At 47.4% G+C, this 25,948-nt stretch overlaps 2 protein-coding genes across 2 annotated transcripts in view; one reads left to right on the forward strand and one right to left on the reverse strand.

Moving 5' to 3' along the window:
- The window catches only part of LOC129694586 (E3 ubiquitin-protein ligase TRIM39-like), a 35,765-nt gene extending 33,028 nt beyond the window's left edge, over nucleotides 1-2,737 (forward strand). Inside the window, exon 11 of the mRNA XM_055631314.1 lies at nucleotides 1,965-2,737. Within this exon, the coding sequence (XP_055487289.1) occupies nucleotides 1,965-2,497 (533 nt within the window). The 3' untranslated portion in view covers nucleotides 2,498-2,737. The remainder of the gene's footprint in view (nucleotides 1-1,964) is intronic.
- An 8,242-nt stretch (nucleotides 2,738-10,979) lies between these two features.
- Nucleotides 10,980-23,100, reverse strand: LOC129694596 (nuclear factor 7, ovary-like). Its single transcript, XM_055631324.1, has 7 exons — nucleotides 22,494-23,100; nucleotides 18,940-19,032; nucleotides 18,053-18,286; nucleotides 17,309-17,331; nucleotides 17,103-17,209; nucleotides 13,070-13,606; nucleotides 10,980-11,662 (listed from the first exon to the last, which is right to left on the reverse strand). The coding sequence occupies exons 1-7, from the start codon at nucleotides 23,019-23,021 to the stop codon at nucleotides 11,604-11,606; spliced, it is 1,581 nt and encodes a 526-aa protein (XP_055487299.1). The 5' UTR covers nucleotides 23,022-23,100; the 3' UTR covers nucleotides 10,980-11,603.
- Between the last annotated feature and the right edge of the window lie 2,848 nt (nucleotides 23,101-25,948).

Below are 25,948 nucleotides of genomic sequence, written 5' to 3' on the forward strand. Positions count from 1 at the left end.
TCGATTTTTCCATCATCTGCAGTTCTTTCTTAAACATCAGACATGAATTACCTCCTTCTTCCAATAGGTGTCCCCCTCTCTCCATTGTTCATCTCTTGTTTTCAGATTCAGATTCAGATTCAATTTTAATTGTCATTGTCAGTGTACAGTACAGAGACAACGAAATGCATTTAGCATTTTCAATGTATGTTTAATACGCCTTCAAATTGTCTTCAATCCTACTGGCCAAGCATCCTTGTAGGCCAGCAAGAGGACAATGTGGAGAGTGGATCAAATACATTTGAAACTACGCACATGTCGGGGCAGTTTCATGAACACAATGGGGTTGATGTGCTAAAAGCTACTGATTTCAATACAGTGAGCGCTAAATGGAAATATTATCCCGATTAATAAATGGACCTTAATAAAAAGAGCAAAGAGGTCCTTCTGCAGTTGTACAGAGCCCTAGTGAGACCACACCTGGAGTATTGTGTGCAGTTTTGGTCCCCTAATTTGAGGAAGGACATTTTTGCTATTGAGGGAGTGCAGCGTAAGTTCACCAGGTTAATTCCTGGGATGGAGGGACTGTCATATACTGAGAGAATGGAGCAGCTGGGCTTGTACACTCTGGAGTTTAGAAGGATGAGAGGGGATTTTATTGAAACATATAAGATTATTAAGGGTTTGGACACGCTAGAGGCAGGAAACATGTTCCCGATATTGGGGAAGTCCAGAACTTGGGGCCATTAAGAATAAGGGCTAAGCCATTTTGAATGGAGTTGAGGAAACACTTTTTCACTCATGTAGTTGTGAGTCTGTGGAATTCTCAGTCTCAGAGGGCGGTGGAGGCCGGTTCTCTGGATGCTTTCAAGCGAGCTAGTTAGGGCTCTTAAAAATTGCGTAGTCAGGGGTTTATGGGGAGAAGGCAGGAACGGGGTACTGATCGGGGATGATCAGCCATGATCGCTTTGAATGGCCGTGCTGGCTGGAAGGGCCGAATGGCCTACTCCTGCATTTATTGTCTATAGCCTATTGATCTGTGATGTTGAAGGCATTACAAAGACGTGGTTGATAGAGGTGAAGGACAGATAGCTGAATGAACCAGGATCCAGGTGTTTACGATGTGATTAAGCGGGATGGTAAAGATGTGGTGGAACTGTGCTGCTGAATACTGGTGATAGAAAATGTCACACCTGCACTGAGGGAGGTTCTGCTGGAAGCTGCAACTGGAGAGGCAATATGGGTATTAATACAGGTTCAAACACCGAGCTAATGTGTAGGAAGGAACTGCAGATGCTGCTTTAAACCGAAGATTGACACAACATGCTGGAGCAACTGGTTACTAATTAAGAATCTGTCAATCTCGGCCCTAAAAATATCCATTGATTTGGCCTCCACCTGTTTTTGTGGCAATTAATTCATCAGATTCGCTACCATGTGACTATAGAAATTCCTCTTCATCTACTTTTGAAAAGTTTGTCCTTTTCTCCCAAACCTGCGGGCTCTAAACCCAGACTTTCCCACTGGGTAAACATTCACCCCACATCCATACTATCCCAATGCTGGTTGCATGTTGGTGGAGTTGCATGCGTTCTTGATGCCAATTTGTAGTAAACGCAGTCCATCATCCACATCGGGGATTCTCCACCCTTTTCTCCCGCAATCCCTAAACTGCTCCTGCTTGTCTTCCTGTCCCAGCGATCCTCCCCACTCCAGGCCTCTTCACCCTACCCGCCTAACTCGGCTGCGTTTCCTCCTCGCTCTCCCCATCTTCTTCTCTCACCACAGCACAAGTGCAACTCCACAACGTTGAGAAAGGTTTCCCATGTCCACTGACCACGCCTGGGGTGTAACGCCGGGAAATCTCTCGTTGCCCACCTGTGCCTGATGCCGAGCCGGTCGCCCCCGGTCGCGGGGCCGCGCTGATGCCGCGAGTCTCCCCCCCGACCTCCGGGGACTCTCTGATTCTCTGCTTCTCCCCCCAGTCTCCGTCACCCTGGATGAAAAAACGGCCCATCCGCAGCTCGACGTGTCTGCGGATCGGAAGAGCGTGAAATGGATCGGGTGCTGGCGAAAATCCTATGACAGCGGGAAGAGATTTATGCAAAAACTGTGCATCGTGGGATCGGAGGGATTCACATCAGGGAGATATTACTGGGAGGTGGAGTTTGGGGATAATCGTGGGTGTAGTCTGGGTGTCGCCGCAGAGTCTGTAGACAAGAATGGTGTGGGCGATCTGACCCCGGAGGCTGGAGTTTGGAGCATCCAGCGGCAGGATGACAAGTTTGTTGCACTCACCTCCTCTCCATCCCCTCTCCCCGCCCGTCCCATCCCCGGGAGGGTGGGAGTTTATCTCAGTTACGAGTCCGGGACAGTTTCATTTTACGACGCGGACACCAAGTCCCATCTCCACACCTTCACTGGGAATAAATTCACGGAGAAACTTTATCCTTACTTCGGGACTTGGCATGTAAACCAATGGCTGAGAATCGGCTCCGGTTCCGCTCCGGGTGTGTAAAAGGGTCGGGTCCCGGGACCGGCGTCAGGAGCGGGGCTCAGGGGCTGTGGGGCAGAAACCCGGTGGACAACAGGTCGGCGCTGAACGAACGGCTCCCATTTAATCCCAAAATTCCGCAACGTTTCAACGCCTGAGCGCGGAAATAAAACCAGGGGGAATGTAAATGTGGAAAGAGTGAAAACAAATAAGAATTGTATTGTTCTGTTTTGGGCTTATGACAATAAAACACTTTTGACTCTCGGATCGCCTTTAAAACTTCTTAGATATAGATATGCCATTTATTGTCACTATACATGTACAGTGAAAGTGAAAGCTGCTCGTACTCAGTGCATACATACAATTTAGCACAAAAAACAAGAAACAGAAAAAACAAAAAACAGAAGGGAGATGGGGGGGGGGAATAGGTGCACAAATTCTGCGGCGCTACATACATATATACATATATACAGATGGAAGTCCGTGTTGGGCGGTGTAGTCAGTGCATGTGTGAATTAGAATTAATAGTAGTTATAATTCTCGGAAAGCAACTATTCCTGAGTGTGAGTTTCTTCCTCTGAGTGTGATGATTTTCACTAACTTCACTATCTGTATCGTATCAGCCAAAGCAGATCACCCCATCAGTATCATTCGTTGAAAAAAAAAACAAGGCCAGCCGATTCCAATCCATCTCCAATCGGGCAAGATCTTGGTACACCTCCTCTGCGGTCTTTCTAACCCAGCACATCCCACCTCCGATATTGGGATGGTGGGCCAAGATTGAAAAAAAAATAACAAGGCCAATTACAGCCGATTTCAATCCATCTCCAATCGGCACTCATCTTGGTTCACCATATGCCTCCTCTGAACCTGCGGTCTTTCTCTGCGTAAAGAAGTTCCCCCTCATATTACCCCTAACTTCCCCTTAGCAAGTCATCTCAATCTTCCGATATTGGCTTGTCCACATCAACTGTCGATCCCTCTCATCATTTTAAGATCTATCAAGTCCCCCCTAGCTCTGCGTGAACCTAACTTCATGGTAACTTAGCCCCCATTCTAGTAAATCTCCATCTCTACTGCTGTTGACACCTTTCTATAGGGCCAGGGATTTGGTCTCAAACTTGTACAGCACATCCCAGAATGGGGAATTAGTCTTTCCAGGTGCGGCAGAGGTTCACCTGCACCTCCTCCAGCCTCATCTATTGCATTCGCGGTCTTAGATGTCAGCTGCTCTACATCGGTGAGACCAAGCGTTGGCTTCGCCCAACACCTCCGCTCAGTTCGCAACAACGAACCTGATCTCCTGGTGGCTCAGCACTTCAACTCCCCCTCCCATTCCCAATCCGACCTTTCTGTCCTGGGCCTCCTCCATGGCCAGAGTGAGTCCCACCGCCAATTGGAGGAGCAGCACCACATATTTCGCTTGGGTAGTTTACACCCCAGCGGTATGAACATTGACTTGTCCAATTTCAGGTAGTCCCTGCTTTCCCCTCCCCTTCCCAGCTCTCCCTCAGCCCACTGTCTCCACCTCTTCCTTTCTTCTTCCCGACCCCCCCCACCCTCACACCAGTCTGAAGAAGGGTTACAACCCGAAACGTTGCCTATTTCCTTCGCTCCATAGATGCTGCCTCACCCGCTGAGTTTCTCCAGCATTTTTGTCTACCTTCGATTTTCCAGCATCTGCAGTTCCTTCTCAAACACCGAGATGGATGGTGCTGCGTGGGGTGAATCTACCAGAAATTATCAGCTGACCCAACACGGGAAGGGGTCAACGTGCAAGGTATTTTTGACTGGTCCGTATCAGCAGTTGTTACACGCGGAGAAAATATGAACCTGCAGGAATTTGCTCAACCCACAGAGTCTCATCCCTTTGATACCAATCACCAGAGTTATTTGAGCCGGAACATCTCCCACAATCCGGACAAACATACAATAGCTTTGTGACAACAGGCTGAACCGGTCTTGCTGATCGAGTCTATGTGGGTAAACACAAATGCTGGAGAAACTCAGCGGGTGAGGCAGCATCTCCAGAGCGAAGGAAATAGGCGACGTTTCGGGTCAAAACCCTTCTTCAGACCTGCCATATCGTATTAAGGGGAGGTCATTTAAGACTGAGGTGAGAAAAAACGTTTTCACCCAAAGAGTTGTCAATATATGGAATTCCTTGCCCCAGGGGGCAGTGGAGGCCAAGTAACTGGATGGATTTAAGAGAGAGTTAGATAGAGCTCCAGGTGGAATCAAGGGGTATGGGTAGAAGGCAGGCACGGGTGATTGATAGGGGACGATCAGCCATGATCACAATGAATAGCGGTGCTGGCTCAAAGGGCCGAATGGCCTCCCCCTGCACCTATTTTCTATGGTTCTATGTGTTCTATTACAATGCCCCCAATGTAATCTCCTTGGTTTTGTTGAACACGCTATCTTTCAGCCAAGACCTGTTGGGTCACCCGTTTCATAACCATAACCTCAAATCCCAATGGTACAAACACTAAATTCTTCAATTCTTCAAAAATTAATAATTACCCGCTACCCCCTTTCCCGCTTCCTCACAAGTTCATCTTATAGGATCAGAGTTAGGCCATTCGGCACATCAAGTCTATTCCGGAATTCAATCATAGCTGATTTCTTCCCGCTAATCCCATTTTACTGCCTTTTCCTTGCAACCCTTGGCACCCGTTCAAATATAAGAATTTGTCTATTTCTGCCTCGGATATGTCCACTGACTTGGCCTCCACAGCCCTCTGTGGCAATGAGATCCACAGATTCACCACCCTCTGACTAAATAAATTCCTCCTCATCACCTTCCTAAAGGAACGTCCTTTATTTCAAAGGCTATGATCTCTGGTCCTAGACTCTCACACCTGTCACTATTTTGGTTGACTTCACAGCTCTCTTCCTCCCAATTTCTGTCACATTAGATCTTCGGCCCAGAGACATTAGGTTAGACGAACTAGCTACCAATGTCTGACTATGGGAGTGTGTAGTGGATCACCTGAAATGAACGGAATTGGGAGTCTGACGGGTACCACCCACTGCGTGGGGGGCAAAGAATGGGTTCTAAATAGATGAGTGAGGTACCACTTTAATCTACTACCATGGTGAGCTCACTGCCACGCCTATATCAACAACACAAATGGCAGCCATTTTTCCCGCTGCAAAAGGCCCACCAGACCCTCCCTCACAAAGGGTCTAAATAATGGGCTAGAATATAGATGAGCAAGGTATCACTCAAAAAAATGCCATATGAACAAGTTGAGTTCGTAGAGTGCAAAATGGGTTACGCCAGACACATAGTCCGCTGCACTACAGGTACCAGCCACCCAAACATGGACACCATAGACCCTGCTGTCCAACTAGGCTAGCCTAGATATTGTGTGTACCAGCTAAAACCAAGTTTAAACGATCCACCACACATTGGGGGATATAAATTGACCGTGACAGAACAAATATCTGCTGCATTGTGTCCACCAGATCCCCTAAATGGCCCCTGGGTATTTCTATCCCGGTATCTGTTCATCATTAGTTGCTTATCATTAGACTGTGGACTTCAGAGATCTGAAGAAATAGACAATAAAGAACAGGTGCAGGAGTAAGCCATTCGGCCATTCGAACCAGCACCGCCATTCAATGTGATCATGGCTGATCATCCCCAATCAGTACCCCGTTCCTGCACTTCTCCCCATATCCCCTGACTCCGCTATCTAAGAGCCCTATCTAACTCTCTCTTGAAAGTATCCAGAGAACCGGCCTCTGAGGCAGAGAATCCCACCACTCTCTGTGTGAAAAAGTGTTTCCTCGTCTCCGTTCTAAATGGCTTACCCCTTATTCTTAAAAATTTTCAGGTTTTAGATTAGACGCCCCTTGCAATCTTTACATTGAAGTATTGGGAGATACAGCAATGATCCTTCGAGTCCGCGCCGACTACTAATCTTCAATTAACCCTATTTATTTCTTCCCGCATTCTAAAACTCTTCCCATATTCTACCATTGACCCCACAGCGGGAAATTAAGCTCCAAAACTACACGCCTTAGAAACATAGAAAATATCAATCCAAAATCTATAAAGTTTTATGCAGGAAACTAAGGAGTGTGTTATAGTTGCCTTTTGGGCTAGACATTTATCCGCCACTTGTGATAAATGTCTAGCCCAAAAGGCAACTATAACACACTCCTTAGTTTCCTGCATAAAACTTTATAGATTTTGGATTGATATTTTTGAAATACTTACAAAATTATTCAAGACAAGAATGGAACCTAATACTGAAATGATTATATTCGGTTTAATGGAAGATGGGAATAAATTGAACACATCTCAAAATCTATTCCTTAACTATGGTTTAATAATAGCAAAAAAATTAATACTTAAATTTTGGAAGGGTACATCAATACCAACGCTTAAAATGTGGATTGGAAGTATGTTGGACACCGCTCATCTTGAGGAAATGCGATTCCTCCTAATGGATAAATCAGACCAATTCATAATGAGTTGGTCTCCAGTCGTTTTTTTGGAATCATATGGTGCAACACAATTGTAAAAAATAGTTATTCAGGACTGGACGAGGGTTGGTCAAGACTATAAATAATTATCTCCTTTTCTTTTCACTATTTTCTCTCTCAACTTTCTTCATTCACTCGTTTTCTTTCTTCACACACTATATATTTCACATCTTTCTATCCTTTACTATCTAACTTCTTTTTCTTATTCTCATCTTTTAAAAAAAAGAAGAATTTTTTTTTTTTTAAATAAAAAAAGAAACATAGAAAATAGGTGCAGGAGTGGGCCATTCGGCCCTTCGAGCCAGCACCGCCATACAATATGATCATGGCTGATTAACCAAAATCCATACCTCAGCCGTCCCCCCCTCCCCCCCCCCCCCCCCCCCCCCCCCCCCCCCCCCCCCCATCCATTGATTCCGTTAGTCCCTAAGAGCTAAATCTAACTCTCTCTTGAAATTCCAGTGCATTGGCCTCCGCTGCCTTCTGTGGCAGAGAATTCCACAGATTCACAACTCTGTGGGTGATTTTTTCCCCTCTCCTTATCTCAGTCCCAAATGGTCTTCGGGGGTGTGCGTGGAAACAGGACCACTGGAAGAAACTCACGCGGTCACTGGAAGAACGTGCAAACTCCACATGGGCAGCATGGGATGTTGGAATTGAACTGGGCGCTCGGGTGTTGTGAGGCAGTATCTCTCTACTCGCTTCGCCACCCCCCCCCCCCCCCCCCCCAACTCGTATCACAATGTCCCAGGATTAGAGTCCGTGGAATTGTGTGTCCGTGGAATTCTCTGGCTCAGAGGGCGGTGGAGGCCGGTGAGAGAATGGAGCGGCTGGGCTTGTATATTCTGGAGTTTAGAAGGATGAGAGGGGATCTTATTGAAACATATAAGATTGTTAAGGGCTTGGACACACTAGAGACAGGAAACATGCTCCCGATATTGGGGGAGTCCAGAACCACAGTTTAAGAATAAGGAGTAAGCCATTTAGAACGGAGACGAGGAAACACTTTTTCTCACACAAAGATTTGTGAGTCTGTGGAATTCAGATGGCGACGTAGGCCGGTTCTCTGGATGCTTTCAAGAGAGAGCTAGATAGGGCTCTTAATGATAGCGGAGTCAGGGTATATGGGGAGAAGGCAGGAACGGGGTACTGATTGGGGATGATCAGCCATGATCGCATTGAATGGCGGTGCTGGCTGGAAGGGCCAAATGGCCTCCTCCTGCACCTATAGTCTCTTGTCTCTTGTCTATTGATTACAACAAAAACCATTTAAAGTAGCAGTTTATTGAATAAAAACGTAATCAAATGACGCACCAGCATGCTGACTGTTTCTTCACGGCGGCTGTGATACAAACGTTTAATTGTCATTAAAGTTGTTAAACTCGAGGCACATTTCAGTGGCGAAGAAATATGTGTGGTGTTCAACAATGCTACAATTCAACCTGCCGGTGCAGAACCGAGAGGTTGAGAACTGTACGGCACAAGGTAAGATGAAGGGAACCATTTGAATTCTGTTCAGGAACAATTTGCTTGTTCCGTTATCTGAACACATGGCAATTAAGCACATGTCACTCTTGCTTTCGTTCTATTAAGGTGACATTAGATCCAATCATTTACATGGAAACAGAAACATAGACAATAAGCGCATGAGGAGGCCATTCGGCCCTTCGAGCCAGCACCGCCATTTGTTGTGATCATGGCTGATCGTCCCCAATCAATAACCAATGCCTGCCTTCTCCCCATATCTCTTGATTCCACTTGGCCTCCACTGCCCTCTGTGGCAGGGAATTCCACAAATTCACAACTCTCTGGGTGAAAACGTTTTTTTTCTCGCCTCAGTCTTAAATGGCCTCCCCTTTATTCTAAGACTGTGGCCCCTGGTTCTGGACTTGCCCAACAATGGGAACATTTTTCCTGCATCTAGCTTGTCCAGTCCTTTTATAATTTTATATGTTTCGATAAGATTTCCCCCTCATCCTTCTAAACTCCAGTGAATACAAGCCTAGTCTTTTCAATCTTGTTCTTTTCAATTTCGTTCATTTCAGTTTTTAAAGTGACCAGTGTAACCTCCCACCATCCTCCCCACCGAACTGTGCGTTGTCTCGAAGTGAAGGCCACATTTAACAGTTAACTTCAATTATAAAGAAGGCACATTAGCGCCTCTACTTCCTGAGAAGATTACGGAGAGTCGGTTTGTCAAGGAGGACTCTCTCGAACTACTACAGGTGCACAGTAATAATAATAATAATAATACATTTTATTTATGGGCGCCTTTCAAGAGTCTCAAGGCCACCTTACAAAAATTTAGCAAGTAGAGGAAAAACATGTAAGCGGAATGAAATAAATAGTAGAGACATGACTAGTACACAAAGTAAAGACAGAATTCAATTCAAAACACAATATGAGTAAATTAATGCACAGATGAAAAGGGACGGGGACGTGGGGCTAAGGATAGGCAGAGGTGAAGAGATGGGTCTTGAGGCGGGACTGGAAGATGGTGAGGGACACGGAATTGCGGATCAGTTGGGGGAGGGAGTTCCAGAGCCTGGGAGCTGCCCTGGAGAAGGCTCTGTCCCCAAAACTGCAGAGGTTGGACTTGTGGAGGGAGAGGAGACCGGCTGATGTGGATCTGAGGGACCGTGAGGGTTGGTAGGGGGAGAGGAGGTCAGTGAGATATGGGAGGGCCAGATGGTGGAGGGCTTTGTAGGTGAGGACCAGGATTTTGTAGGTGATCCGGTGGGAGATGGGAAGCCAGTGAAGTTGTTTGAGGACTGGAGTGATGTGATGCCAGGATTTGGTGTGGGTGATGAGTCGGGCGGCTGCGTTCTGGACCAGTTGGAGTCGGTTGATGTAGGTGGAGCTGATGCCAAGGAGAAGTGAGTTGCAATAGTCCAGTCGGGAGGAGATGAAGGCATGGATGAGTCTTTCAGCAGCGGGAGGTGTGAGAGAGGGTCTGATTTTGGCGATGTTGCGGAGATGAAAGAAGGAGGTTTTAATGACATGGCGGACGTGAGGCTCAAGGGAGAGGGTGGAATCAAAGATCATGCCAAGGTTGCGGGCCTGGGGAGATGGGGACAGTGGTGCCGTCGATGGTGAGAGTGGGGTTATTGATTTTGCTGAGTGTGGATTTGGAGCCTATGAGGAGGAATTCTGTTTTATCGCTATTGAATTTGAGGAAGTTATGTTGCATCCAGGTTTTTATAGCTGACAAACAGGAGTTGATATGGGAGGGGGGATTTGGTGCCGAGGTAGATCTGGGTGTCATCGGCGTAACAGTGGAAGTCCAGGTTGAAGTGGTGGTGGAGTATCTGACCAAGGGGGAGGATGTAGATGATGAAGAGGAGGGGACCGAGTACGGAGCCTTGGGGAACGCCTTTAGTGACTGTGGCTGGAGCAGAGATGTGGTTATGGAGAGAGATACAGTGGGATCTGTTGGAAAAGTAGGAACAGAGCCAGCTGAGTGCAGAGCATGTAGACAGTGCAGAGTGCAGAACAGTAGAGAGCATGCTGACCGGTTGCATCGTGGCTTGGTTCGGGCAAATTGAACGTCCAGGAGCGGAAAAGATCGGAAAAGTTGTGATCCACTGCCCAGTCCATCATCGGCTCTGACCTCGCCACCATCGAAGGGATCTATCGCAGTCTCTGCCTCAAAAAGTCTGCCAGCATCATCAAAGACCCACACCATCCTGGCCACACACTTATAGAAACATAGAAATTAGGTGCAGGAGTAGTAGGCCATTCGGCCCTTCGAGCCTGCACCGCCATTCAATATGATCATGGCTGATCATCCAACTCAGTATCCCGTACCTGCCTTCTCTCCATACCCCCTGATCCCCTTAGCCACAAGGGCCACATCTAACTCCCTCTTAAATATAGCCAATGAACTGGCCTCAACTACCCTCTGTGGCAGAGAGTTCCAGAGATTCACCACTCTCTGTGTGAAAAAAGTTCTTCTCATCTCGGTTTTTAAAGGATTTCCCCCCCTTATCCTTAAGCTGTGACCCCCCTTATCCTGGACTTCCCTAACATCGGGAACAATCTTCCTGCATCTAGCCTGTCCAACCCCTTAAGAATTTTGTAAGTTTCTATAAGATCCCCTCTCAATCTCCTAAATTCTAGAGAGTATAAACCAAGTCTATCCAGTCTTTCTTCATAAGACAGTCCTGACATCCCAGGAATCAGTCTGGTGAACCGTCTCTGCACTCCCTCTATGGCTATAATGTCTCCAATCTCTCCATTGCTATCAGGTAGAAGGTACAGGAGCCAGAAATCTGGTACATCCAGGTTCAGGAACAACTGCTTCCCCACAGCCATCACACGACATAAAAAAAAACTGATCAATACCAGTCTATTATTACTATTACACCTTATTTGTTTATTTATTGTTTACATATATGGTCTATGTTATATAGACACACTGAACCTTTATCTTCTGTTCTGTATTATGTTTACATATTGTGTTGTACTGCAGCAAGCAATAATTTCATTGTTCAATCTGGCACACATGACAAAAAACATTCTTGATTCTCGTGACTTGGCATCTATGAACTCTCAAACAAAGGCGACTCTGACTGTCAAACCGGAGGCAATGTTCTGGACGAGATGAAGAGGAAATGACCGCAGGCTCGAGTCTCTAGGCCACCCGCTTCTTCCACGACACTGCTTGCTTGTTGTACTCCGGGCTGTAAAAGTCTGCAAGGGACCATGTAACAAGGCAAATGTACAGAGAATCTCAAACACGAATGGAACAAAACTCAATGCAATGTTTAGTGTGTATCTCCTTCAGCTGAAATCTATCGAGTCCCAGAGTCGTGCAGCATGGAAACAGGCCCTTCGGCCCAACCTGTCCATGCCCACCAAGTTGGGATCCTCACAGTCATAGTCAACGCAGCACAGAAACAGGCCCTTCGGCCCAACCTGTCCATGCCGACCAAGATGTTCTATCTAATCTAGTCCCACTTTCCCGTGTTTAGCCCATGTTCCTCAAACACTGACCTATGCCTATCCCGGGCTGACCCTAATTACCCACTTTTGGCCCCTATCCATCTGATAAGACCGTGGCTCTTATTTTACCCCATCAATATCTACCTGTATCAACCCCGAAACCCTTACCATGCACAACCAACACACCTCAACAGAGAGGGAACTGCAGCTGCAGGGATCTCCAGTGAAGAGCAACATGCAGGAGGAACTTGGCGGGCCAGACAGTATCTGGAGAGGAGATGTTTCGGTGGAAACCAAATAATCTTTTATATTCCCTCCATAGATGCTGGCTGACCTGCATGCATATATATATATATATATATATATATACATATACATACATATATATATATACACACACACACACACACGCCTATATATACACACACACACACGCATATATATACACACACACACACACACATACACACCTATATACACACACTCACACACACACACACACACACATACACACACACATACATATATATATACACACACACACACACATACATATACATATACATATATACACGCATATATACATATATATACATATATACACGTACACACATATATGTGTGTGTATATATATATGTGTATATATACATATGTGTGTGTATATACACATACACATACACATATATATACACACATATATATATGTGTTTGTGTGTATATGTGTATATATATACGAATATATATATATATTTATGTGTATATGTGTGTATATGTGTGTGTGTGTGTGTGTGTGTGTGTGTGTGCGTGTGTGTGTGTATGTGCGTGTGTGTGTGTGTGTGCGTGTGATTGTGTGTGTGTGTGTGTGTGTGTGTGTGTGTGTGTGTGTGTGTGTGTGTGTGTGTGTGTGCGTGTGCGTGTGTGTGTGTGTGTGTGTGCATGTGCGTGTGTGTGTGTGTGTGTGCGTGTGTGTGTGTGTGTATTCATTCACTGGTGTTTGCTCATTAACTTATCCCATCTACATCTCTGTGAATCACCCCTCTCTGTATCACCCCTCACAGCTCCGGCTGCTCATGTAACCCTATTCTGAACCATCGGTACAGATTCTAAACGGCCGGGCTCCCAAAATGAAAGGCCAACACGCCCCACGCCACTGACCTTTTGCGGAACAGATCCTGAGGGGCTCCGTGTTTTTCTCACCACCATTGAGACAGGGGCTGAAGAACGGGTATAGTTTCTCGGTGAAGATGTCGATGAAGGTGTGGAGGTGGGTCATGTTGTCGGCGTTGTAAAAGGACACCTGGCCCTCCTCGTAGTCCAGGTAGACTCCGATCTTCCTCGGCATCACGGTGACGGCCAGGCGTGTGCGGGGCAGGGTGCCCGCCTTGTACTCGCTCCTTCTCAACCACACGATCCAGTAGCCGGCCTCGGGCATGGCCGTGATGTCTCCCTTCCTGTTGACCGACTCGGCCACCACTCCCAGGTCCCACTCGGTGCTGTCTCCCACCTCCACCTCCCAGTAGTGCTTGCCCGAGGTGAAACCCTCGGAGGCGAGGACGCACACACACGGGTAGAAGCGCTCCGGCGTCTCCGGCAGGAGCTGCGCCTTGTCGCCGTATCTCACGCTGGTCAGATCATCAGACAGGATGAGCCAGGAATGTGCAGTATTTGGATCCAATGTTAAGCAGGATGGAGCTACGAGAGAGAGAATGGGGCGAAGGAAGAAAGGAAGACATACATTAATAATGCAGTTGTACAGGGTGAGACCACACCTGGAGTATTGTGTACGGTTTTGGTCGCCTCTCCTAATCTGACGAAAGACATTCTTGCCATAGAGGGAGTACAGCGAAGGTTCACCAGACTGATTCCTGGGATGTCAGGACTTTCATGTGAAGAAAGACTGGATAGACTCGGCTTGTACTCGCTAGAATTTAGAAGATTCAGGGGGGGGGGGGGTCTTATAGAAACTTACAAAATTCTTACGGGGTTGGACAGTCTAGATACAGGAAGATTGTTCCCCATGTTGGGGAAGTCCAGAACAAGTGGGTCACAGTTTAAGGATAAGGGAGAAATCTTTTAGGACCGAGATGATAAAAACACTTTTCACACAGAGAGTGGTGAATCTGTGGAATTCTCTGCCACAGAGGTAGTTGAGGCCAGTTCATTGGCTATAGTTAAGAGGGAGTTAGATGTGGCCCTTGGGGCTAAAGGGATCAGGGGGTATGGAGAGAAGGCAGGAACAGGGTACTGAGTTGGATGATCAGATATGATCATATTGAATGGCGGTGCAGGCTCGAAGGGCCGAATGGCCTCTACTCCTGCACCTATTGTCTATGTTTCTATGTTTAAATGATCCCTCGTGTGTCGGACAGCGTATAAAAATCATGAGAGGATCAGATCGGGCCTCTTGCCCAGAGTAGGTGAGACTACAGTGAGACCACACCTGGAGTATTGTGTGCAGTTTTGGTTCCCTCTTTGCTCCTATACTCAACTCCTCTTGTTATAAAGGCAAATGGAGTAACTCAGCAGGTCGGGCAACACCTTGGGAGGGAATGGCCAGACGATTTCAGATCATAGAAACATAGAAACATAGAAAATAGGTGCAGGAGTAGGCCATTCGGCCCCTCGAGCCTGCACCGCCATTCAATATGATCATGGCTGATCATCCAACTCAGTATCCTGTTCCTGCCTTCTCTCCATACCCCCTGATCCCTATAGCCCCAAGGACGACATCTAACTCCCTATGTTCGGCACGGACCAGAAGGGTCGAGATGGCCTGTTTCCGTGCTGTAATTGTTATATGGTTATTATATGGTTATTAAATATAGCCAATGAACTGGCCTCAACTACCTTCTGCGGCGGAGAATTCCAGAGATTCGCCGCTCTCTGTGTGAAAAAGGTTCTCCTCATCTCGGTCCTAAAAGATTTCCCCCTTATTCTTAAACTGTGACCCCTTGTTCTGGACTTCCCCGACATCGGGAACAAATGATCGGAATACAAAGCATGAGATTGCCCGACTCAATGTTCAGTTCCTCTCTACATATCAGATGGCTGTTGGCGTTTATAACTGGCCTTGCTTGATCAGCACCTTCCTGTGTAACAAATGCACCACACGAACATTTTGTTCCCTCCATATACAATGTTCATTTTTAATCAGCGAACCTTTCCGTTACATAGTGTAGAAGGACACTCGGTCACTATCTGTGATGCTTGAATTCCAAGTGTTTCCATTGTAAAGACGTAGCATGACATATTTTAATTCTCAATGAGTTAAAGTAACCCTGAGAGGAAGAAAACGAGGATTACAAAGCAAGTGTAACATAGTGTTGCCTTCACTTCCTTATCATTAAAACAGCTCACGTTCACCATAGGACAAGAGCAAGATTTGTGGAATACAAACCAAGTGTCAAATGTCACAACAGAATCGTGAGGGGCTTTATAAAAACATGAGGGGGGGGGGGGGGGGGGGGGGATAATAGAGCGAATAGATAGGGTGAATGCAAATAATATTTCATTCGTTAGGTGAATCAAGAACTCGCGGGCGTGGGTTTAAAGTGACAATAGTGGTAGGCACCTCTCGGTCACGACTGACCATGGATGTTGTTTCCTGGTCGGATGCAAGCCTGGGCGATGTCATATGGAGGACAGACAGGCTGTTGCTCATGCAGCACGTCCCCCCTCTCCACGTCGCTGATCGATCCAAAGGAACATCAGGGCCGTTACAGTTTGGCACCAGCGCCATCGCAGGAGCTGCCAGAGCGAGGTTGTAGACGATGCCTTAGGGGCTCCGACTCCGGATTTTCTCGAGGTGTACTCCTGGAGCCTTTTCCATGACTGGATGTGGCCACAAGGCAGTGGAGGTTTTAAAATCAGAGTTTTCCCTCTCCTAGATGGACCGCCTTCCCAAGCTGACGAGCCCCACCTGCCCGAGACTCGTGGGGGCGGGAGTGTCTACCTTCCTGTGTAGGTCTATAGCACCTGCCCACTGCCCACTGGTCTATAGCACTTGCCCACTGCCCACTGGTCTATAGCACCTGCCCATTGCCCACAGGTCTATAGCACCTGCCCACTGGTCTATAGCACCTGCCCATTGCCCAGAAAGTGACAGTAGACAACAGATAATAGGTGCAGGAGGAGGCCATTCGGCCCTTCGAGCCAGCACCGCCATTCAATGTGATCATGGCTGATCATCCACAATCAGTACCCCATTCCTGCCTTCTCCCCATATCCCCTGATTCCACTATCTTTAAGAGCCCTATCTAGCTCTCTCTTGAAAGTATCATGAGAACCGGCCTCCGCCGCCCACTGAGGCAGAGAATTCCACAGACTCACAACTCTCTGTGAGAAAAAGTGTTTCCTCATCTCCCGTTCAAAATGGATGACCCCTTATTCTTAAGCTGTGTGGCCCCTGGTTCTGGTCTCCCCCCAACATCGGGAACATGTTTCCTGCCTCTAACGTGTCCAAACCCTTAATAATCTTATATGTTTCAATGAGATACCCTCTCTTCCTTCTAAACTCCAGAGTATACAAGCCCAGCCGCTCCATTCTCTCAGCATATGACAGTCCCGCCATCCCGGGAATTAACCTGGTGAAATTGGATCATGTTAGATGTGGCATCGTGATCGGCATGGATGTTGTACTGAATGGCCTGTTTCTGTGCTGTATGACTCTATGAGTCTGCGATAATCTACGACTATTTTATTGGGTGTGTTGATCCACAGACAGATCCCAGTATTTTGGAGACAGTTTTGCAATCGTTGGTAAATCAGATAATCCAATCTCTGAATGCCACTTTCCACGTGACCCCTCTCCAAGACAGACGTAAAGATCACCGTTTCACCTGGTTTTTACAAAATGTTAAATGGTCAGCTTGACATAGATGACCAAACCTACACCAAACCCATACCAATTAGGAGCAGACGAGGGCATTCGATCCAATTTGAGATTCCAGCTACCAAGACAGATGTGTACAGCAATTCGTTCTTCCCCCGCACAATTAAAGCATGGAATAATCTTCACCCTACCATAGTTACTCAATCAGACGCAACAAAATTTAAGATCACTCTTTTTCTCCAAGGACCCTTTCTTGCTTAAGTCCACCCTCCGCCACCTCCAGTTTAAATTCCATTTTGAATATTTCTGAAGGTCTAGGAAATCAAGAACTAACATCCTGTTTAGTCGTGCGCTTACCCGGCCAAATGGAGTCTATCATTTGCTTCCAGACGGTGTACTGCAATGGCCCTTTGAACAGTCCCAGAGGAAGATTGTCACCCGTTATAATCCGAAGATTGTCTTCGCTAAAGATGCAAAATGAAACAGTTGAGATTAGAAAATTGGCATTACACAGTGGCATTCATCTGGAGAGCACGGGGTTTCTATGGAAAAACATGGCCTACCTCTTCTTCTGGCACGCTTCTTCCTAAAAGTGAAACAGAAGAGATGTCTGAGGTGACACAAATTCATTTCACTGCGTGTGATGTGTATGTGACGAATTAAAATGTGGGGAAAGGACCTGTCCCACTTGGCCGTCATTTGCGCGTAAATTACGCGACATCATTTGCGCGTCACGACGCGCGACGCGCGCGACGTGACACGCACGTGATGCGCGCATGGTGCGCATTACGCGCGCATGGTGCGCGATGATGTGGGCAGTGACGCGCGGCCGCGCAGGATTTTGTAATGTACAAAATCCTCGTGCGCCATTGCGTGACGAGCAAATGACGGCCAAGTGGGACAGGCCCTTGCCTTGCAAGAAAGGTGCCGCAACAGGGCAATCACTGATTATCAAATGCACTAGCAGACCAGGGGCGCAATCCGCACAACATTCTTCTTCATGAATACCTCATGGGAATAGGGGACCTCTTCCTAAATTTTGAGGAAGAGTTACGTTTTAAGGCAATTAAAACTGCTAACTATCTATCGCCCCACGGGTCAATTGTAACTGCCAAGTACAACGCTCCGGCACAAAAAGTGCAGGGGAATCGATGGGCAGAATGGCTTTCTTCCGTCCCTTCAGAATTATGCAAAGGTTGACCACAATGACATGGTCAACTTGGAGAAGGTGGGCCGAATGGCCCGTTTCGGTGTATACAGCTCTTTGACTCTAGGATTCTGAACGACCCTTGCAAAGACCCACGCACCTCCAGGAAATTCAGTATCTCCCTCCGATCCATTGTCGAATGGAGTTTTGAGAGCTTCAGTTGAACAGAGTCCAGGCTCTCCTGGATCTCCTCGAAGTTCTTCTCCATCGTCTCCGAAATGTTCTCCTCGTGGCCCTTCAGCTCCTGAATTAAACTATCCTCCTTCCTCTCCAGGAAACTATGCATCTTGGCGAACTCCGAGGAAATGAGACCCTGTAGATTGGTGGCCTTTTCCTGGAGTCGAACAAAAACAAAGAAAAGAAAAAAACAGAAGTCTCGTGTCCTACCAACCGAAAGGGTCTGGGGACACATCAGACTGCAGATGCTGGAATCTTGAGCAAAACACAAAGTGCTGGGGTAATTCTGCGGGTCAGGCAGCATAGAAACATAGACACATAGGAAATAGGTGCAGGAGGAGGCCATTTGGCCCTTCGAGCCAGCACCGCCATTCATTGTGATCATGGCTGATCATGCACTATCAATAACCCGTGCCTGCCTTCGCCCCATATCCCTTGATTCTGCTAGCCCCCTAGAGCTCTATCTAACTCTTTTTTTCAATTCATCCAGTGAATTGGCCTCCACTGCCCTCTGTGGCAGGGAATTCCACAAATTCCACAATTTCACAAATCTCTGGATGAAAAAGTATTTTCTCATCTCACTTCGTTATCGGGAACATTTTCCCTGCATCTAGCTTGTCTAGTCTATTTTTAATTGTATACGTTTCTATAAGGTATATCATCCTTTTAAATCCCAGTGAATACAAGCCCAGTCCTTCCAATCTCTCCTTGTATGACAGTCCCGCCAACCCGGGGATTAATCTCGTGAACGTGGGGGGGGGGGGGGGGGGGGGGGGGGATGAACAGTGATCAGTGTGCCAGAGTACTTACCCCGATTTCAGAAAAGCTCTCCTTCTCCCTCAGTTTGGTTTCCAGAACGGTCATCTTCTGCCTCAGCATGTCCAATGAGGACTTCAGTTTATCCTGGTATGGGGATAAAAGTTTGTCAGAGACACTTAAGGGAGCAGATAATGTGCCAATTGACAGGATTTGGACCTGACCGCTTAAAAAGGGGGTAGCGGACTCTCCAACCATTGTATCCTTACCCCCCCCCCCCCATCCCACCCCGACCTGTTGACCATCAGAATGTAGGGTGAGGGTGGGGGGAAGTAGTAGAACAGACAGCTACAAGGCTATTCTAAAGAGAGAGTCACAGAATGAGTAGGAAGGAACTGCAGATGCTGGTTTACACCGAAGATAGACACAAAATGCCGGAGTAACTCAGCGGGACAGGCAGCATCTCTGGATAGGAATGGGTGACGTTTCGGGTCGAGGCCCTTCTTCAGACTGAGAGTCCTATCTCCAGCTTCCTTGCTTCCGCGCCCCCTTTGAAGTCTCGTTTTCACACTTTACTTTTCCAAGTCGCCATGTCTCCCTCTCCCCCCCGACTCTCAGTCTGAAGAAGGGTCCCGTCCAGAAACGTCACCCATTCCTTCTCTCGAGAGAAGCTGCCTGTCCCACTGAGTTTCTCCAGCGTTTTGTGTCTACCTGTAGACAGAGCCATACAGGCCCTTGAGCTTAAGGATGTGCTTCAGGGTGTAAATCCCCACGTAGTCTATTGAGTGGAGAGTTAATACTGCAGGTGCCCACATGTCTGACAAATAGGTCGATATGGCTCCGATATATGAGTTGGACTCCTATTTACCCGACCGTCTCCATATGTCCTGGCCAGAGGATTTGCGTTAGTCTCATTAGTTCATGTGCATGAGTTAAAGGAGCAGAGTTGCGCCCTTCGGCCCATCGTGTCCACTCCGCCATTCATTCATGGCGAGACATATTTCTCTCTGAATCCCATTCTCCCCCTTCTCCCCGTAACATTCGACACGCTTACAAATCAAGAACCTACCCGCTTTGAAAATACACAAAGTTACAGAAAAAGGTTGAACAAGTTAGGTCTTTATTTTTTGGAGCGCGGAAGGTTAAGGGGGGACTTGATAAAGGTCTGTAAAATGATGAGAGGGATAGACAGAGGTGACGTGGATAAGCTTTTCCCTTTGAGAGTAGGGAAGATTCAAACAAGAGGACATGACTTGAGAATAAAGGAGCAGAAGTTTAGGGGTAACATGAGGGGGAACTTCTTTACTCAGAGAGTGGTAGCTGTGCGGAATGAGCTTCCAGTGGAGGTGGTGGAGGCAGGTTCGATTTTATCATTTAAAAATAAATTGGATAGTTATATGGACGGGAAAGGAATGGAGGGTTATGGTCTGAGTGCAGGTAGATGGGACTAGGGGAGGCCGAGATGGGCCTGGAAGGGCCGAGATTGCCTGTTTCCGTGCTGTAATTGTTATATGGTTTTATGTTATATGGTTATATGGTTGGGGCAGCATCTATGGAGCGAAGGAATAGGTGACGTTTCGGTTCTTCAGACTTGCCTGTGCGTGATTATTATTTTCACATCAAAATTAGAGACGGCTGGAAATAAAAGGCTAGGATCGGGTCTCGTTTTACTGTGGACGTCTATGGTAAATGCTCTAACATACACCGATAAAAGTTGACTTTGATGGCCAATCCAAGTTAAAATTGCAATTGGAACTGTTCACATTGAGTCGGGAAAAGGGATGGGGGGTGGGGGTCCATGGGTACCCGACACAACTATATCTGATGAATAGTCTCCCTTATCATCGACTCCATCTACTGTTCACGCTGCCTCGGGAGAGCAGCTATCTTAATTTCACCATCTTTTTTTTTAACCCCTTTGTTTCTTTTTCTCCGCCTTTCGATCGGCCAAATTGACTATTTTGAGGAAGGACATTCTTGCTATTGAGTGAGTGCAGCGTAGGTTCACCAGGTTAATTCCCGTGATGGCGGGACTGTCATATGTTGAGAGAATGGAGCGGCTGGGCTTGTACACTCTGGAGTTTAGAAGGATGAGAGGAGATCTCATTGAAACATATAGGATTGTTAAGGGTTTGGACACGTTAGAGACTGGAAACATGTTCCCGATGTTGGGGGAGTCCAGAACCAGGGTGCTGTCTGTATGGAGTTTGCACGTTCTCCCCGTGACCTGCGTGGTGTTTCTCCGAGATCTTCGGTTTCCTCCCACACTCTAAAGACGTACAGGTTTGTAGATTAATTGGCTTGGTTAAAACAAAGTATAATTGTCCAAGTTGGCGATATGCGGAGTACTGCCCTGCCGACTACAACTTTCAGAAGGTTCAGAAGGATATGGGGAGAAGGCAGGAACGGGGTACTGATTGGGGATGATCAGCCATGATCACATTGAATGGCGGTGCTGGCTCGAAGGGCCGAATGGCCTACTCCTGCCCCTATTGTCTATTGTCTAAAGCATGAATGCATTTCCCACCAGATTCAGGAACAGACCGTGGGATTATTCTCTGTGGATATGCACCAGCCCTCGGTCCTACGGGCTTTGGTTTCAAGACCCGGACGACACAAGTCAAAAACTAGGGGATAAGTATTTAAGGTGAGCGGGGAAAGATATAATCGGAAACTGAGCGACAACTTGTTCACACAGAGGATGGTGGATATATAGAAGGAGCTATCGGGGAGGTAGTTGAGGCATAAGCTATAACAATATTTAAAATACATTTCCACAGGTACATGGATATGAACATTTAGAGGGATATGGCCAAATGCGGGCAGGTGGGAGAGTGTAGATAGGGCGTCTTGGTCAACATGGGCGACCTAGGCCGAAGGGCCTGTTTCCATGCTGTGTGACTTCGTGAATCTGTGATTCAAGCATCCATGTGTAAAGTTCCATGTTCTAACATATTTATGATGTGGACCTTGTTAAACCTCTGCGAGGCGAGAATGAGTGGATTTCTCGATACTTTAGTGCTCAGAGAGGAACGACTATCTCACAAGACATTTGCAAGATTCACCGCGCAAGTTAATGATACTGGGTCGGATATTTGATGAGACACCACGAATGATTGAAGAACGGGCGACAGGTTTCAGATCGCGCAAAGCAGAAAGTAAATCATGTCCTGAGCGAATGAATAGGTGACGTTTCGGGTCGAGACCCCTCTTCGTTCTGACGAAGTGTCTCGACCCGAAACCTCGCCCATTCCTTCGCTCCATAGATGCTGCCTCGCCCGCTGAGTTTCTCCAGCATTTTTGTCTACCTTCGATTTTTCAGGCATCTGCAGTTCCTTCTTAAACATTTTATCCCTGTTTGCTACGTTGATCTAATGATCTATTCTGCATTTTCCTTGCTCTCCATCTCCTTTGATGTCTCGATTTCACACCTTACTCTTCCTTATCTCTCTCCACTGACTCTCAGCCTGGAGAAGCGCCTCGATCCGAAAAGTCGCCCACTCTTTCTATCCAGAGATGCTGCCTGCCCCGCCGAGTTACTCCAGCGCTCTGTGCCTTTATCCAAGAACGACCCGGAATGAAAAAAGCATGCTGCCCCTCACACTCACCTTGTATTTCTCCACAGCTTCGTGGATGAGCATGAAGTCATGCTGCTTGTGGCTGCCGCCCGCTCTCCCGTCCAAACACATCACACAGATCAGCTCCCTGTCCGTCTCACAGAAGAGTTTCAGCTCCTCCTTGTGCTCCTTGCAGTACAGTTTGGGCGCCGCTTGTCTCGGCCGAGCGGGTGGACCCTCTTCGCCCTCCTGCCTGACCGGGGCCAGGTTGAGAGTACGGGCAGTGTCGGCCAGGTGGCCCAGCGCCCGGTTAGCCCTCACGCTGTTGTCCCCGATCACAGTCCCGCACTGGGGACACGAGTTGGCCTCGCCGCCCTCGCAGTACACCTGGAGACATGCCTGGCAGAAATTGTGGCCGCAGTCCAGAATGACCGGCTGGTCGAACAGCTCGATGCAGATAGGACAGTTCAAGTATTCGGCCAAACTCCCCGCCTGTTCCTTGAACGCTGTGTTCAGCCGTACCTTGTGTGGTTTGTCCCCCTCTTCACCCTCGTCCTGCCGCCCCGGTGTCGTGTCCATGTTTATCCCCCAACCTGGCCCGGGCAAGTCTCCTTCAGCAGCCGAATCGCCAATACTCTGGCAGGGTAGAGACCAAATGAACGGGGCATCTTTCTGGGAGATCTTCCCCTCCCAACATGCTCACCATTGGTTGACAAGAAACATTGCCCAATCATAACATTGATTTCGTTGATACATTTTATATCCGCGATTGTGGGCTTCCGGGACAATAGACAATAGACAATTGGTGACGGAGTAGGCCCTTCGGCCCCACCATTCAATGTGATCATGGAAAAAGTGTTTTCTCATCTCCGTTCTAAATGGCTTACCCCTTATTCTTAAACTGTGTGGCCCCTGGTTCTGGACTCCCCCAACCTCAGAGGGCGATGGAGGCCGGTTCTCGGAATACTTTCAAGAGAGTGCTAGGTAGGTCTATTATAGATAGCGGGCTGCGGGGAGAAGGCAGAAAAGGGGTACTGATTGTGGATGGCATAAGATTGGTATGGGATTGGACACACTAAATGCAGGAAACATGTTCCCGATGTTGGGGGAGTCCAGAACCAGGGGCCACACACAGTTTAAGAATAAGGGGTCAGCCATTTAGAACGGAGACGAGGATACACTTTTTCTCACAGAGAGTTGTGAGTCTGTGGAATTCTCTGCCTCGGGGGGCGGTGGAGGCCGGTTCTCTGGATACTTTCAAGAGAAAGCTAGATAGGGCTCTTAAAGATAGCGGAGATATGGGGAGAAGGCAGGAACGGGGTACTGATTGGGGACGATCAGCCATGATCACATTGAATGGCGGTGCTGGCTCGAAGGGCCGAATGGCCTCCTCCTGCACGTATTGTCTATTGTCTATTGTCTATTGTCTATTGTCACAGAGTCACGGTCATAACGTCATGCGTGACAGACAATAGATAATAGACAATAAACAATAGGTGCAGGAGTAGGACATTCGGCCCTTCCAGCCAGCACCGCCATTCAATGTGATCATGGCTGATCGTCCCCAATCAGTACCCCGTTCCTGCCTTCTCCCTATATCCCCTGACTCCGCTATATTTAATACCCTATCCAGCTCTCTCTTGAAAAGAGAATAACTAAGTCATTCGGCCCATCAAGTCTACTCCGCCGTTCTATAATGGATGATCTATCTCTCATTCCTAAGCCCATTTTCCTGCGTTTTCCCTTAACCCCTGACACCCGTCCTAATCGAGAATCTATCTATCTCTGCCTTCAAAACATCAATTGACTTGGCAGCCTCCCGTGACTAAGAATTCACCACCCTCTGACTAACGACATTTCTCCTCATCTCCTGCCAGACGAAACGTCCTTTAACTCTGCAGCTATGACCACTAGTCCTGGACTCTCCCACTAGTAGAAACATCCTCTCCACACCTACTCTATCGAATCTATCGAATGAATGAATGAATGAATGAATGAATAGGTTTATTGGCCAAGTACTCGCATACAAGGAATTTGCCTTGGTGCTCCGCCCGCAAGTGACAACAACGTAGAGTGACAGTTAGGTACCCTGAGCATCCAACCTGAGCATGCACGAACAGTCTGGGTGAGGGAGGCGATGGGAGTCAAGATTTACAAGATTTACAAGGTTAAATCCCGAGATGGCGGGACTGTCATGTGTTGATAGAATGGAGCGGCTGGGCTTGTACACTCTGGAGTTTAAAAGGTTGAGAGGGGATCGTATTGAAACATATAAGATTGTTAAGGGTTTGGACACACTTGAGGCAGGAAACATGTTCCTGATGTCGGGCGAGTCCAGAACCAGGGGCCACACAGTTTAAGAATAAAGGGGAGGCCATTTAAGACTGAGGTGAGAAAAAAACTTTTTCACCCAGAGAGTTGTGAATTTGCCACAGAGGGCAGTGGAGGCCAAGTCACTGGATGGATTTAAGAGAAAGTTAGATAGAGCTCTAATGGCTAGTGGAATCAAGGGATATGGGGAGAAGGCAGGCACGGGTTATTGATTGGGGCCGATCAGCCATGATCGCAATGAATCGAAGGGCCGAATGGCCTCCTGCATCTATTGTCTATTGTCTATTGAGTCGCTCTCTACGAATTATGAGCGGAGTCAGGTTTATTACTCCGCATGGGGTGAATATGCCATTCTAGCATATGCGGCAAAGTGTCGCTCCTAACACCCCAAGTGTCCCGGGGTATAAGCAGCGAACATCGCTCTGCAGACTACCCACATTCGAGTGGACGGTAGCTCTGATAGCCATTGTACCGGGATGCCTGTTTCAGCTTCTGTGTCAGTTCGCGGTCAGCTTGTTATTCAGTCAGCCTTATAAACACGAGCGGCCTTTGGACTTGGATTTTACTTTAAACCGACGGGTTGCAGGATACTCGGCTTATCAACTGTGTGCATTTCAACCATGACCCCGGAGCGGGTCAAAGCCAGATGGAAGCTCAAGTGGCCTTGAGGCTGTGTTATGCCAGCGCCCAGTAGATTCTGTGTTTCACTGCGATTTTTCAATTGCACTGCCTCTTGCCGGCAGTCAGGTTTTGTTTTTACATTTCAGGCAGATACAGCGGGCAGTGAAGAAAGCTAATGGAATGTTGGCCTTCATAACAAGATGATTTCAGTATAGGAGTAAAGAGGTTCTTCTGCAGTTGTACAGGGCTCTGGTGAGACCACATCTGGAGTATTGTGTACAGTTTTGGTCTCCTAATTTGAGGAAGGACAGATCCTTGTGATTGAGACAGTGCAGCGTAGGTTCACGAGATTGATCCCTGGGATGGCGGGACTGTCATATGAGGAAAGATTGAAAAGACTGGGCTTGTATTCACTGGAGTTTAGAAGAATGAGGGGGGAATCTTATTGAAACATGTCAAATTATAAAAGGACTGGACAAGCTAGATGCAGGAACAATGTTCCCAATGTTGGACGAGTCCAGAACCAGGGGCCACAGTCTTAGAATAAAGGAGAG

Source organism: Leucoraja erinacea, unplaced genomic scaffold, assembly GCF_028641065.1.
Source record: "Leucoraja erinacea ecotype New England unplaced genomic scaffold, Leri_hhj_1 Leri_71S, whole genome shotgun sequence".
NCBI classification, from domain to species: domain Eukaryota; kingdom Metazoa; phylum Chordata; class Chondrichthyes; order Rajiformes; family Rajidae; genus Leucoraja; species Leucoraja erinaceus.

Excerpts from the sequence above, each read along its gene's own strand:
- LOC129694596 (XM_055631324.1), bottom strand. The coding sequence starts at position 23,021 with ATGGACACGACACCGGGGCGGCAGGACGAGGGTGAAGAGGGGGACAAA. Across the intron at positions 17,332-18,052 it reads AGATACTGAATTTCCTGGAG|GAAGAAGCGTGCCAGAAGAA; the intron begins GTGCGTGGGTCT and ends TTTCACTTTTAG. Across the intron at positions 17,210-17,308 it reads GAAGCGTGCCAGAAGAAGAG|CGAAGACAATCTTCGGATTA; the intron begins GTAGGCCATGTT and ends TTGCATCTTTAG.